We start from the raw sequence: 15,236 nt of genomic DNA, 5'->3' as shown, positions 1-15,236 counted from the left end.
TTCTTTCACTCCCAGGAGACCATGACTTCGCATTGCGATTCTCTCATGAACAAGATCAAGGTTGAGTCACAAGAGCGATGTGAGGCATTTCTCTCCGAAGTAATGAGATCGATTGAGGGAAAACTGGCTTCTCAACAGTACCTGGCAGCTGGTGGGTACCAGGAGCTGGATTCTGAGCTCAGTGAGGCCGTCAACAAGTACAGAGATGGAACCAAGGATGAAGTGCAGGTGTGTTCAGCATTACACATCAACGCTTCTCAACTTTCAATGGTCTTTCCTCTGTCTTTTCCCCTCCCTGCCTCCCTCTCTCCCTCCATGTCACCCTACAAACCTGAATTTGACTCCAGTCCTCTGTAGCACCTGGAAGATATTAATAGAGGGGGTGAGTCTGTGACGAGAGTGTCCATGAGATGCTGGTGAGTGTTCAGTGGGTAGAGAGGCAGTCAGAGACAGGGGAGAGTGTCTGTAGGCTGGGGAGTGGATTCGGTGGGTGGGTAGGGGTTGAGTCCGTGATGGAGGGGAGTGTCTTTGGGCTGTGGAAGGGGATACCGTGGGTGGGGGGTGACTAGGGATGGCGGTGAGTGTCCATCGGCTGTGGGAGGGGATTCGTTGGGTGGGTGAGAGTAGATGACGGGGGAGAGTGTCCGTGGGCTGGGGTAGGGTATTCAGTGGGTGAGTGGGGGGAGAGTCGGTGAGGGGGGAGAGTGTCCGTCAGTTATGGAGAACATGGCCATTGGGCGGACTTGGCTCCTCAGCCCCTGCTCCACCATTCAGTGCAGTGACTTGTGAATTTATCCTCATGCCCTCATTCCCAGCACCAGTTATCTTTTAATTCCTTGGTTTTAAAGAATTTTTCCTCATCTCTCCCGTACCTCTCCCCCACAGTCATCCGTCTCCCCTACACCTCTCCCCCACACGTCCGTCTCCCGTACACCTCCCCATCACGCGTCCGTCTCTTGTACACCTCTCCCACACACGTCCGTCTCCCATGCACCTCCCCCACACACGTCCGTCTCCCATGCACCTCCCCCACACACCTCCCCACACTCGTCCGAGAGCTTGGATAAGTACATAGGACTATGATATTGTGGCTATTACAGAGACATGGCTGACATCAGGGCAGGAATGGAGATTGAATATTCCCGGTATTCAGTGTTTTAAAAGGGATGGGGAGTGGGGGAGAAGAGGAGGGGGGGCGGTACTGGTCAGGGACACGGTTACAGCGGCAGAAACGGTGGATAATGTAGAAGGATCCTCTCTGGAGTCAATATGGGTGGAAGTTTGGAACAAGAAAGGAGCAGTTACTCTACTGGGATTGTTATATAGGCCTCCCGGTAGAAGTAGGGATACTGAGGAGCAGATTAGGAGGCAGATTTTGGAGGGATGCGAAAATAGCAGGGTTATTATCGTGGGAGTCTTCAACTTCCCAAATATTGATTGGCACCCGCTTAGTGCCAAATGTTTAGATGGGGCGGAGTTTGTTATGTGTGTTCAGGACAGATTCCTGTCACGGCTTTTTGACAGGCCAACTGGAGGGAATGCCATATCAGATCTAGTTTTAGGTAATGAACCGGGTCAGGTGACATATGTATCGGTGGGTGAGCAATTGGGGCACAGGCTTTGGAAAGGGTTCAGAGGAGATTTACCAGGATGCTGCCTGGATTATATAGTATGGATTATGAGGAGAGACTAAGGCAGCTAGGGCTTTACTCATTGGAGAGGAGGAGGATGAGGGGAGACATGATAGAGGTTTACAGAATATTGAGAGGAATCGATAGAGTGGACAGCCAGCCCTTTCCCAGGGCACAATACTCAGGGCATGGCCTTAAGGTAATGGGTGGGAAGTTCAAGGCAGATGTCAAGGGAGGTTTTTCACCCAGAGAGTGTTTGGCGCATGGAATGCGCTGCCTGGGGTGGAGGTGGTGGCTGATACGTTGATCAAGTTCAAGACATTGTTAGATAAGCATATGGAGGAATTTAAGATAGAGGGATATGTGGGAGGAAGGGGTTAGATAGTCTTAGGTGTGGTTTCAAGGCCGGCACAACATGGAGGCCGAAGGGCCTGTATTGTGATGTATGAATCTAAGGTTCATACACCTCTCCCACACACATCCGTCTCCAGTATACCTCTGTCACACCCGACCATTTCCTATGCACCTCTCCCACACATAGCCGTCTCCCGTACACCTCCCCAACACACATCCGCCTCCAATGTTCGAACGACCCAGTCAATAAATCCGAATTCTGGACTCTCCCACAGGAGAATGTCCCAGTCTGTCCCACCTTCTCTCAATTGGTACCCTGGTCTCCCAGGTATCGGTCCAATGACCCTCCTCTGAACTGCTCCCGGTGCATTTGGTTTTGAAGAAAACAGTCCTCTCCTGTGGGTGTGATCCCATCGATACCCGATGTAACTGCAGTATCACCTTTGCCCCACACTGTTATCTCTCGCAATTACTTCCACACTGACTTTTTGTGAATTCTACACTCGGACACCCGATCCCTCTGCATCTCAGAACTCCACAGTCTCTCCCACTTATGTAAGAGGCTTCTGTGTATTTTTCTGCCGTCATGGATACTTTTGCATTCTCCCACATTATGTTCCAGTTCCCTGATCCTTGTCCATTCACTGAAACTACCTCTCTGCTCCCTCTCACCTCTGTACATCCTTGTCATCACCTATCCGTGTGTTGTTGACAAACTTTGCTTCCAAACCTTTGCTGCCTTTATCCAAGTCAACGATATTGATTGTGCACGGTCTTCTGATGGGGTCTCACCGAGACCCTGTGGGTCTGTAGCAGGATGGTCAGCTGGACGTCTCTCGGCGAGAGTCTGTCCCTTGTCTCTTGCTGTCTGGAGTGACGGGAGGGAGGGAGAGAGAATCGGACCTGAATTGATTGGATCTCTCCTCCTCCGCAGGGATATTCCGTCCTCGACCGCTTCCTGGAAGAAAAGAAACCTCTTCTCGACCAGGTACAGAAGGTGGACAGGAAGCGGACTGAGGAAACGCTCGGTAAGAAAATAAACAAGTGGCTGTAAAGTTCAGGTCAGGCAGCATCTGCGGAGGTGAAGTTAACGCTTCAGGTCTGAGTCTCTTCATCCAGACTGAAAAGGAGAGACACACCTGTCGGGTGCTTTGCATCAGTGTTCACCAAGGAGAAGAACGTGGGTGGCAGTGAGATCATGGAGGGGGATGTTGGGCCTGTTGATGTTAGAAGGAGGTGGATCTCATCACCGATCAGCTGGACTCTGACAACTTGCACCCCTTTCCCAATTACACTTTATTTACTTGTGCACCAGGAGAACAGACCGGCCCCTGTCATTGAACCATTCTAAATTTTCAACAAAGAGTTGTCTTTTTCAAACAGATATTGACCAATTCAGATCTTTGGCCACCTTCGAATCCCCCATTTGCACACGTAAAGTACCAATCACGTTCCGTTGATCTCAGTGTCACTGACCAATAGGAACTACGTGCTGATGGCCAATAATACCTTCAAGTTAGTAAAGTCATTATCCAGTAGTTATTGTGTGCCTTTACAATCCTTGGTCATCATCCTTGTCTTGTCCTGGAGTGCGTGGTGACCTTGAGACCCGAGCTGGACAACGAGGAACTCTGCTCTCAAGGATCCATCCTCGGCACGGGTGACTGCAGACCATCTCTGTTCGCACACCGCCTTCACCCTCGCCTTGCCACAGCACCCACCTCAAGAAAATTGAGGTGCACAAGTCCTCAGATGGGATACCATTGAACCATAAGAGCAGTACAGCAAAATACAGGCCCTTTGGCCCACAATCTTGTGCCGACCTTTAAACCTCGCCTAAGACTATCTAACCCCTTCCTCCCACATATCCCCCCATTTTAAATTCCTCCATATGATTATCTAACAATCTATTGAATTACAGAAATGTACCTGCCTCTATCACCACCCCAGGCAGCGCATTCCATGCACCAACCACTCTCTGGGTAAAACAAAGCTCCCTCTGATATCTCCCTTGAACTTCCCACCCATTACATTAAATCCATGCCCTCTTGTATTGAGCATTGGTGCCCTGGGAAAGATGCGTTGGCTGTCCACTCTATCTATTCCTCTCAATATTTTGTACACCTCTATCATGTCTCCTCTCATCCTCTTTCTCTCCAAAGAGTAAAGCCCCAGCTCCCATAGTCTCTCCTCATAATGCATACTCTCTAAACCAGGCAGCATTCTGGTAAATATCCTCTGCACCCTTTCCAACGCCTCCACATCCTTCCTATAATGAGGCGACCAGAACTGGACACAGTACTCTAATTGTGGTCTAACCAGAGTTTTGTAGAGCTGCATCATTACCTCACGGCTCTTAAACTCGATCCCACGACTTATGAAAGCTAACATCCCATAAACTTTCTTAACTACCCTATCCACCTGTGAGGCAACTTTCAGTGATCTGTAGATATGAACCCCCAGATCCCTCTGCTCCTCCACACTGCCCAGAATTCTGCCATTAACTTTGTACTCCGCCTTGGAGTTTGTCCTTCCAAAGTATACCACCTCACACTTCTCCGGATTGAACTCCATCTGCCACTTGTCAGCCCAGCTCTGCATCCTATCAATATCTCTCTGTAAGCTCCGACAGCCCTCCACGCTATCCACAGCTCCACAGATCTTTGTGTCGTCCGCAAACTTGCTAACACACCCTTCTACCCCCATATCCAAGTCATTAATAAAAATCACGAAAAGTAGAGGTCCCAGAACTGATCCCTGTGGGACACCACTAGTCACAGCCCTCCTATCCGAATGCACTCCCTCCACCACAACCCTCTGCTTTCTACAGGCAAGCCAATTCTGTATCCACACTGCCAAGCCTCCCTGGATTCCTTGGCCTTTGACCGTCTGAAGAAGTCTACCATGCGGAACCTTGTCAACCGCCTTACTAAAATCCATGTAGACCACACCCACTGCATACCCTCATAAATATCCCTCGTCACCTCCTCAAATAACCCTATCAGGCTTGTGAAGCAAGGTCTGCCCTTCATGAAGCCATGCTGGCTGTCCCTAATCAGTCCATGATTCTCTAAATGCTCATCAATCCTATCTCTAAGAATCCTTCCCAACAGCTTACCCACCACAGACGTAAGATTCACTGGTCTGTAATTCCCTGGACTCTCCCTAGTATCTTTGAATAAGGGGACAACATTCGCCACCCTCCAATCTTCTGGTACCATACCCATGGACAACAAGGACTGTTTGGCAATCTTCTCCCTCGCCTCGCGGAGCAGCCTGGGGAATATTCCGTCAGGCCCCGGGGAGTTACCTGTCCTAATATTTTCTAACAGCTCCAACTCATCCTCTCTCTTGATATCTACATGCTCTAGAACATTACCTTTCCCAACACTCTCTTCAACGTCATCAAGACCCCTCCCCTTGCTGAATACTGAAGAGAAGTATTCATTGAGAACCTCACCCACTTCCACAGCTTCCAGGCACATCCTCCCACCTTTGTCTTTAATCGGACCTGCCTTTACTCTCGCCATCCTTCTGCTCTTCACGTACGAGAAAAAAGCCTCGGGATTCTCCTTAACCCTACTCGCCAAAGCCTTTTTATGTCCCCTTCTCGCTCTCCTCAGCCCTTTCTTGTTCCCTCCTTGCTACTCTATATTCCTCCTGAGCCTGTCCAATCCTTGCTGCTTACACCTTATGCATGCTGCCCTCTTCTTCCTAACTAGTCGTTCCACCTCTCTCGTCACCCACGGTTCCTTCACCCTGCCATTCCTTCTCTGCCTCACCGGGACAAATTTATCCCTAACATCCTACAAGAGATCCCTGATCAACCACCACATCTCCAGAGTACATTTCCCTTCAAAAATGTCATCCCAAGATCTAGCTTTATAGCCTCATAGTTCGCCCTTCCCCAATTAAATATCTTCCTGTCCTCTTTGCTCCTATCATTGTCCATGACAATGCTAAAGATTAGGGAGAGGGGGTCACAGCCCCCCAATACTCACCCACTGAGATATCACTCACCTGACCCGGTTCATTACCTAATACTAGATCTAATAGGACATTCCCTCCAGTCAACCTGTCAACAGACTGACAGGAATCCGTCCTGGACACACTTAACAAATTCTGCCCGGTAAAAACCCTTGGCACTAAGCAGGCGACAATCAATATTTTGGAAGTTGAAGTTTCCCATGACAACAACCCTGTTATTCTTGTACTTTTCCAAAATGTGCCTACCAATCTGTTCTTCAGTATCCCTGCTGCCACTCGGGGGGTGGGCGGACTATAAAATACTCCCAGTAGAGTAACTGCTCCTTTCTTGTTCCTAAATTCCATCCATGTTCACTCTAGAGACGATCCTTCCACATTATCTACACTTTCTGCAGCTGTAACGGTATTCCTGACGTATCACCACCCTCCTCCTCTTCTCCACCCCCCAATCCCTTTTAAAACACTGAAATCCAGGAATATTCAGTATCCATTCCTGCCCTGGTGACAGCCAAGTCTCTGCAGGAGCCACAATATCATAGTCCCATGCATTTATCCAGGCTCTCAGTTCATCTCCCTTATTCCTGATGCAATTAAGAAATGCACTTTAGTCCATCCACCTTCCTACTTCTATACCCTAATTCTGCGCCTCCTTCCTCAAAGCCTCTCTACATGTTAGATCTGACTTGGCCCCATGCACTTCTTCCACTGACCTATCCCTCCGGTTACCATCCATCTCGCAAACAAGTTTAAACCCTCCCTAACCATATTGGAGAACGTGCCTGCGAGGATATTTGTCCCCCTCGGGTTCAGGGGGACAAATTCAATCTGTACAGGTCCCACCTTCCCCAGAAGAGATCCCAATGATACAAAAATTTTAAACCTTGTCCCCTGCACCAAATCCTCGGCCACGCATTAATCTGCCATCTCCTCCTATTCCTACCTTCACTATCACGTGGCACTGGCAGCAATCCTGAGATTGCTACCATTGAGGTCCTTTTCTTCAGCCTACTGTCTGGCTCCCTAAACTCGCTCTGTAGGACCTCATCCCTCTTCCTACCTATGTCATTGGTACCAACATGTACCACGATTTCTGGCTGCTTTCTTTCCTGCACAAAAATGCTGTGGATCCGATCAGAGACATCCCGGACACTGGCACCTGGGAGGCAACATACCATCCGGGATTCTCGCTCACGTCCACAGAACCTCCTGTCTGTTTCCCTGACTATCGAGTCTCCTATCGTTATTGCCCTCCTCTTCTCCTCCCTTCCCTTCTGAGCAGCAGGACCAGTCCCCGTGCCAGAGACCTGGCTTCTGCTGCTCGATCCCTGTAGGTCATCCCCCTCAACAGCATCCAAAGCGGAAAACGTTACTGAGGGGAATAGCCTCCGGTGTCATCTGCACTGTCTGCCTGTTCCCTTTCTCTTCCCTGACAGTCACTCATCTCTCTGCCTCCTGGACCCTAGAAGTATCTGCTCTAAGGGGGTGACTGCCTCCCGATGCACAGTATCTACATGACTCTCTCCCTCCATGTTGCTCCGCAGTTTGCTGCGGCTCCAGCTCATCAATTCTGAGCTGAAGTTACTCCAGCCTCAAGCACTTAATGCAGATGTTATCACCGTGTACTTGCTCCCACATCATGCAGCTGCAGCACATCGCCATGTCCTTCATCTGAACTATTCTATCCCTACCTAGCTGTGTTCTACTTAAACTTTCAACATATCATTTAAACATTACCTTTACTTACCAGCTCCAGATCAGTGCTGTTGCAGATGGCCTCTGACTCTTGATGCCGATGAGAACGGTAGATAAGTGGATCTCGCCTCGCCCCGTTACCGCCTGAGCCCGTTGAGCAAAGGCCCAATCACTCTGCTCCGTCTCCCTCCGCTGCCCGCTCCGAACGCTGCCCTCTGGTTATGTCCGTCTTCTTTTTAAACTGTTCGCTTACTATCCCATGTAAACCCCAGAACACTGAGGGAGGTAAATGGAGCAGAGTACTGGGGCCTTGGCCAAGATCTTTGTGTCCTCTTGAGCCACAGGCGAGTTCCCAGAGCACCAGATAGTAGCCAATGTCGCTCCTTTGTTTAAAGGAGGTGATCCAGCAAACTGTAGGCCCGTGGGCCTGACATCTGTGGTAGGAAAGCTGTCAGAGAAGATTCCCAGGACAGGATTTACTCACATTTGGAAAAGCAGGGACTTATAGAACATAGAGCAGTACAGAACAGGCCCTTCGGCCCACAATATTGTGCCAACAGCTAATCCCTCCAACCTACATAATGTCCACATCCCTCCATTCTCCTCTCATCCAAGCCCCTTTTAAAATCCCCCAATATATGTGCCTCCGCTACTCTATCAGGCAACGCATTCCAGGCACCCACCACTCTCTCAGTCAAAAACGTACCCCTCACGTCTGAACTGAACCTACCCCCTCTAACCTTAAGGGCATGCCCTCTGGTATTGTATCGCTCAATAATGGGGAACAGATATTGCTTGTCCACCCTATCTATGCCCTTCATCATTTTACACACCTCCAACAGATCTCATCTCAGCCTCCGCCGCTCCAGAGATAAGAGCCCAAGTTTGTCCAGCATCTCCTGACAGCACACGCCCTCTAATCCAGGCAGCATCCTGGTAAACCTCCTCTGCACCCGCTCTAAAGCCTCGACATCCTTCCTGCAGTGAGGTGACCAGAATTCCCCGCAATACTCGAAATACGGCCTGACCAGAGTTCTATAGAGATGCATCATAACTCCCTGACTCCTGTACTCAATACCCTGATCAATAAAAGCAGCTTTGCATAAGCCTTCTTAACCACCCTGTCTACCTGTGTAGCCACTTTCAATGAGTCATTTACTTGGAAGACTCTCCCACAAAGGACAGGTGGTGGGGCAACGTCCAGCTGATTGGGGCGTGGGGCGGTAGAGGGTCAGGACCCATCCTCCGCAACACCAGGGATAGGTCGAACCTGAACACGGAGTGACCCACAGTGCCCACGTTCTTGGGGTCCACACACCGGCTGCCAGAGCCACACCCGGAGGAGGTCGGCTGGCACTTCAGCAACCGGCTGTTGGAGGACAGCCAACTCGTTCCGACTGTTCTGGGAGAAGGAGAGGGGGAGCGAGGGAGTTTCCTCTCCTGAAGCCTGCAGTGGGACGCGGGGAAGGCTCATGTCTGCCTCTTCCATCAGGAGTACGCGCGGGGCACGGGGTCGACCGAGGAGCGGGAGCCCGTGATAAGGCCGCTTCAGAACTGACTTGCCTGTAGAAGAGGTGGTTGAAGGGACTTATTTGGGCTGTAGGCCTGTCAGTAGTGGTGTTCCACAGGGATCTATGCTGGGACCTCTGCTGTTTGTGATGTACAAGATTGGTGGAGTCGTGGATAGTGTAGAAGACTGGCGATGGATACAGCGTGATATCGATCAGCTGCAGGTGTGGGCAGAGAAATGGCAGATGGAGTTCAACCAGGATAAACGTGAGGCATTGCACCTTGGTATGACTAGTGTCAAGAGGCAGTGCACTTTTAGGGGCAAGAGGCTTCACAGTGTTGAAGAGAAGAGAGACTTTGGGGTGCAAATCCATGGATCATTGAAAGTGGGTACACAGAGGCAAGGTGGTTAAGAAGGCTTACGGAATGCTGCTTTCATTGATCGGAGTATTAAGGACAGGAGTTATGATGCATCTCTGTAGAAGTCTGGTTAGGCCGCATTTCGAGTATTGCGTGCAGTTCTGGTCACCTGACTGCAACGAAGGACGTAGAGGCTTTAGAGCAGGTGCAGAGGACGTTTACCAGGATGCGGCCTGGATTAGAGTGCATGTGCTATCAGGAGAGGCTGGACAAACGTGGAGTCTTTTCTCTGGAGCGAGCGGAGATCCAATACCAGAGGGCATGCACTTAAGGTGAGGGGGTTAGGTTCAGAACAGACGTGAGGGGTACGTTTTTGACTGAGAGAGTGGTGGATGCCTGGAATGTGTTGCCTGATAGGGTGGTGGAGGCCCATTCATTGGGGGCTTTAAGAGGGGCTTGGATGGGAGGGAAATGGAGGGATGTGGGCATTCTGGAGGTTGGAGGGGTTGTCCATGTCGGCACAACATTGTGGGACGAAGGGCCTGTACTATACTGTTCTATGTTCTATGAGGACCAGGATGATGCTGCTGTAATTTGGGGTTTCTGACTGCATGCATATTTGTGAAGAATGAACAGAGAAAAACCTAATAAATCTCTCGAGGGAAACATAACCGGTTGAACGGGGAGTGAAGCTCCCTCTGCAATGTCCCCGTTACACACTCCCAGGGAAGTGAACCCCTTCACCAATCTGCCCAGGGACTAACCGACTCGTTCTCTGTCCCCTTCTGGTCAGCTTTGGAAAAGGAGCTCTCGAGGGTGAAGGAGGAGATGGAGAGAAGGGAGCGGGAGAGGAAGGCGGCCGAGGAACGCAGGACCAAGGAGCTCCTGGCGCAGCTCAGGAAGAAGTTTGAGGAGGGGAAAAAGTTCAGCCTGGAGGAGCTGAAGGAAGCCATGGACCACACAGAGAGAGAGGTGAAGAAGTACTTGTCCGAGGGCAGGAAGGAGGATGCGAAAAGTGCTCAGGAGACGTACAACTACCTGAAGCAGAAGTATGAAGAGGAGAATGATCAGAGTTTCATAACCAAACTTAAATTCGCGGCGCATTGTTTATTGGCTGGGGCGGTGACTGGGCTCAGTGTGATGAAGGTCGGTGGGGTGCCCGGCATGATTGGCGGTGTGGTGGTTGGTGGGGTATTGGCTGGGATCGGATCCTTGACTGACAGTTCAAAGAAGTAGTCAAAGAAATGGCCGCATCTTGAAATGGTTCACCGCACCTGCATTCCCGACCCCTTCCACCCTCCCGCCTCCCAATCTAATCACTGAAATGGACCCCAAGTGTCCTCCACCCCACCCCTCCCACAGTCCATCCGCAGCCGGATATCAATGGTGCTGACACAACAACATTCACGGGGGGCGGGGGGGGGGTGATCAGGGGGAGCAGAAATTTCCTCCGCCCCTCCCCACACACCGAGTCCCCTCCCACAGCCCACGGACACTCTCCCCCGTCACCGACTCTCCCCACCCCCCACCGTATCCCCTTCCACATCCCAAGTGCAGTCTCCCCCATCACCGACTCTCCCCCCACTCACCGAATCCCCTCCAAGAGCCCACGGACACTCTCCCCCGTCACTGACTCTCCCCCAACCCTGTTCTCCAGCCTTGTCCCCGGAACCTTCAACACCCTCACTAATCCAGATCCCTCGACCTCCGCTTTAGACACACCCAATGACGTGGCCTCCATAGCCGTCTGTGCCGACGGATCCCACGGATTCACCGCCCTTCTCTGGCTGAAGAAATTCCTCCTCGTCTCCATTCTAAAGGGACGTCCTTCTATTCTGTGGCTGAGCCCTCTGGTCCCGGACTCTCCCACCGCTGGGAACACTGTCTCCACGTCTGCTCCATCCGGGGCTATCAATATTCCGGAGGATTCAGTGACATCCCCCCCATCCTTCTAAACGACAGCGAGTTCAGGCCCAGAGACGTCAAACGATCCTCGTCGGTTAACCCTTTCACCTCCGGGCTCGTTCTCCTTAACCTCCTCTGGACCCTCTCCAGCGCCGCCACATCCTTCCGTAGATACTGGGCCCAGAACGGCCCACAACGGACCAAATGTGGTCTGGCCGAGGCCTTGTAAAGTCTCTGCGTCTGCCGTTTCTCCGCCCACATCTGCAACCCGATCCATATGTCCCATTCTACCAAGAGCGGAGGTCCCAGCACGGATCTCTGTGGAACATCACTGAGTACACCCCACCTCCCCAGAAAAATACCCCATTACCCTCCTCTGGGCAAGACAATTCTGAATTCAGACGACCAGGTCACCACGGATTCCATGCATTGCAATCTTCCTCATCAGCCCCCCATGAGGGGAGTGGGGGGGCCTTGTCGCAACACCCCTTACTGACGTCAACGTGGACAACATCCATTCACCAATCACCTTCGCCGCCTCCTCAAAAAGAAAAGCAATCAATTTTGTACGCTGTAATCAGCCCCCCACCCATAAACACAAGCTGACAGTCCCTAATTAGCCCATGTTGTTCCGAATGCGAGAAAATCCTATCCCAAAGACCCTTCTCCAGTGCCATGCCTCCCACTGACTGGAGTCTCGCCGGTCTCAAATATCCTGGAATTGTCCCTATTTCCCTTCTTGAACAGCGGAACATTTCTCCCGCCCCCGCCCCCAAGGACCTCTCCTGTCGTTGAAGAGGACACGTAGACTAGTTACAAATGTGGGCAGAGAAATGGCAGATGGATAAATGTGAGGTGTTGCACCTTGGTGGGACTAATGTCAAGAGGCAGTGCACTCTAGGGCAAAAGCCTTCACAGTGTTGAAGAGCAGAGACCTTGGGGTGCAAGTCCATTGCTTATTGAAAATGGCTACACAGGTAGACAGGGTGGTTAACAAGGCTTATGGAAAGCTGCTTTCATTGATCGGGGTCCTGAGTACAGGAGTCAGGAAGTTCTGATGCATCTCTATCGACCTCTGGTTAGGCCGCATTTTTGAGTATTACGTGCAATTCTGGTCACCTCACTGCAGGAAGGATGTCGAGGCTTTAGAGAGGTTGCACAGGAGGTTTACCGGGATGCTGCCTGGATTAGAGGGCATGTGCTATCAGGAGAAACTGGACAAACTTGGGCTCTTTTGTATAGAGCGGCGGAGGCTGAGGGGTGATCTGCTGGAAGTGTGTAAAATTATGAGGGGCATAGATAGGGTGGACAAGTAATATCATTTTCCCCGTTGTTGAGCGATCCAATACCAGACGGCATAAGGTGAGGGGGGTAGGTTCAGAACAGACGTGAGGGGCACCTTTTTTACTGAGAGAGCGGTGGGTGCCTTGCAATGCGTTGCCTGATAGGGTGGTGGAGGCACATTCATTGGGGGCTATTAAAAGGGTCTTGGTTGGTCACCACTCTCTATATAATTGATTGGTCGAATTAATTCTATTAAAATAAATATTTTACCTGAATTTGTATACCTATTTCAGGCTTTACTTGTTTTTATTCCTAAGTCCCTTCTTTTGACTCTCTTGACTCAATTATATCTTTTTACATATGGAAAAACAAACATCCAGATTAAATAAAGCTCACCTTCAGGAGGTTAAAAAGAATTGAGATTTAGCCTTACCTAATTTCAGCTTCTATTACTGGACAGTCAAAGTACGAAATCTGACGTTTTGGCTACATTATATTAATCATGAGGCCTGTCCAGTATGGGTTTCTTTGGAAGCTAACTGTTAAAGAAAAATGTCCATTATTTCTTTGCTTCGCTCTTCACTTCCTCTATCATTAAATAAACTAACAGATAATTTAGTAATTAAACATGCTATGAGGATTTGGTTAAAATTTAGAAAATATTTTGACTTATCGAGATTTTCTTTGTGTAGTCCCATTTTTTCTAATTGTGTTTTAAACCTTCTATGAATGATGTAGTTTATAAAGAGTGGGACAAATTGGGTATTACGTGTTTAAAGGATCTGTTTCTTGGAGGAAATCTTTCTTCGTTTGAATAATAGTTAACCAAATATAGTTTACCAAAAACTCTTTTTTTTCCGATATTTACAAGTTAGAGACTTTCTCCGATCTCACCACACTATTTTCCTATGAGTCCTGAAAAAAACATACGAGATGTAATTTTTAATTCGAAGTCTTTCTATGATGGCTCAATTTCTAACATTTATGACAGGTTACCAGGAATGAGTAAGGCTCCTTTAGATTAAATGAAAAATGCTTGGGAACAAGCCTTGCAGATTTGAATCTCTGAGGAAATTTGGAATTAAAATTTAAACTGGTCAATGCTTCATTATTATACGCCTGTCACTCTCTCCTTCAATATAAAGTGGTCCACAGAGCTCACTTGTCGAAAGACAAGCTATCGCGTTTTTGTTTGGATGTATCTCCTTATTGTGATAAATGCAATAACGTAGAGGCTTCTTTAATTCGCATGTTTTGGACGTCAGAGTCTTAAAAATATTAGACAGACGTGTTTCAAACCTTTTCTGTGTTCTTTAAAATAAATTTTAAACTTAAGCTTTTGACTGAATTATTTGGGATTGTTGGAGTGAAGAATATAACTTTGGAGGCTTCTGATCGGCACATTCTGGCTTTTATTTCTCTTATAACCAAGAGGGCTGTGTTGTTTAAATGGGAGGAAGTTTCTCCGCCTACTCCTGCTCAATGCTTACAGGATGTTATGTCGTACCTAAATTTAGAGAAGATCCGCTGTTCAATTTCTGAATCTAACTTAGACTTTCAAACGCTGTGGGGACCTTTTTTGAACTATTTTCAAAACCTTTGATCTGATGGCTAAAGTACAGATTGGCTGATATCGATATGTGCCAAGGATTTTTCCTTGTCCTTTTTTTATTAAACGGCTCCGGTCTTGGTAGTGGGTTTAGAGGTTTATTTTAATAATAAAATTATTCCAAATTATTCATTATTAATTAATTATCATGAGTAATTATTAATGTAGAGTATTGTGACTTCAAGTGTGATTTAACGCAATACATTTTGTAGTTTTTCTTCTTTTTGATTCATGTACTCTGTACTTTCTTTGCGGAATTAATAAAAATATTGTAAAAGAGCAGACGTGAGGGGAATGTTTTTTACTGAGAGAGTGGTGGATACCTGGAATGCGTTGCCTGACAGGGTGGTGAAGGCACCTTCACTGGGGGCTCAAGAGGGGCTTGGATGAGAGGAAAATGGAGGGATGTGGGCATTCTGTAGACAGGAGGTATTAGCTATATGGGCACAACATTGTGGGCCGAAGGGCCTGTTCCGTACTGTTCTCTGGGACATGTCAAAGCTCCAGCAATCTCGTCCCTCACCTCTCTCAATAACCAGGGATACACCCACCTGAATTACCTTCAAGAGATCCAGCATCACCTCCTTTCTGATCTCAAAATGCCCAGGCATATTCAAACACCCCTCATTAATCTCACGATACTCCTTAGTGAAAACTGATGCAAAATACTCGTTTGGTACTTGGCTAAGACCCTTCAACTTAAAGCAGAAATTACCTCTGCCCTTGGGCAGTCCTACCCTTTGCCTCATACCCTTCTTGTTTTTAGCGTTGTAAATAAATGCCTCCGGATTCTCTTTAACAAGCAAAAATATCGGAAGGATTTTTTCAAGATGGGAAATGTAGTTATAGAGATGTAGACAAGTGCAGTGTGACTAATAAAGAAATCTTATGTTCATGGGTTCACG

The 15,236-nt window shown here is 48.8% G+C and overlaps 1 protein-coding gene across 4 annotated transcripts in view; it reads left to right on the top strand.

Annotated features, from left to right (window-relative positions):
* Nucleotides 1-14,605, top strand: part of LOC127567263 (guanylate-binding protein 1-like) — a 226,480-nt gene extending 211,875 nt beyond the window's left edge. For all 4 annotated transcript variants that reach the window (XM_052009943.1, XM_052009941.1, XM_052009942.1 and 1 more), the window contains 3 exons: nt 16-228; nt 2,920-3,013; nt 10,327-14,605. In XM_052009943.1, the coding sequence (XP_051865903.1) occupies nt 16-228; nt 2,920-3,013; nt 10,327-10,769 (750 nt within the window). In that variant the 3' untranslated portion in view covers nt 10,770-14,605. The remainder of the gene's footprint in view (nt 1-15; nt 229-2,919; nt 3,014-10,326) is intronic.
* Nucleotides 14,606-15,236: the final 631 nt, after the last annotated feature.

Source organism: Pristis pectinata, unplaced genomic scaffold (genome assembly GCF_009764475.1).
Source record: "Pristis pectinata isolate sPriPec2 unplaced genomic scaffold, sPriPec2.1.pri scaffold_66_arrow_ctg1, whole genome shotgun sequence".
NCBI lineage: Eukaryota > Metazoa > Chordata > Chondrichthyes > Rhinopristiformes > Pristidae > Pristis > Pristis pectinata.
Note: the sequence above shows the minus strand (reverse complement) of the source record. Positions and strands in the feature narration are given on the sequence as shown.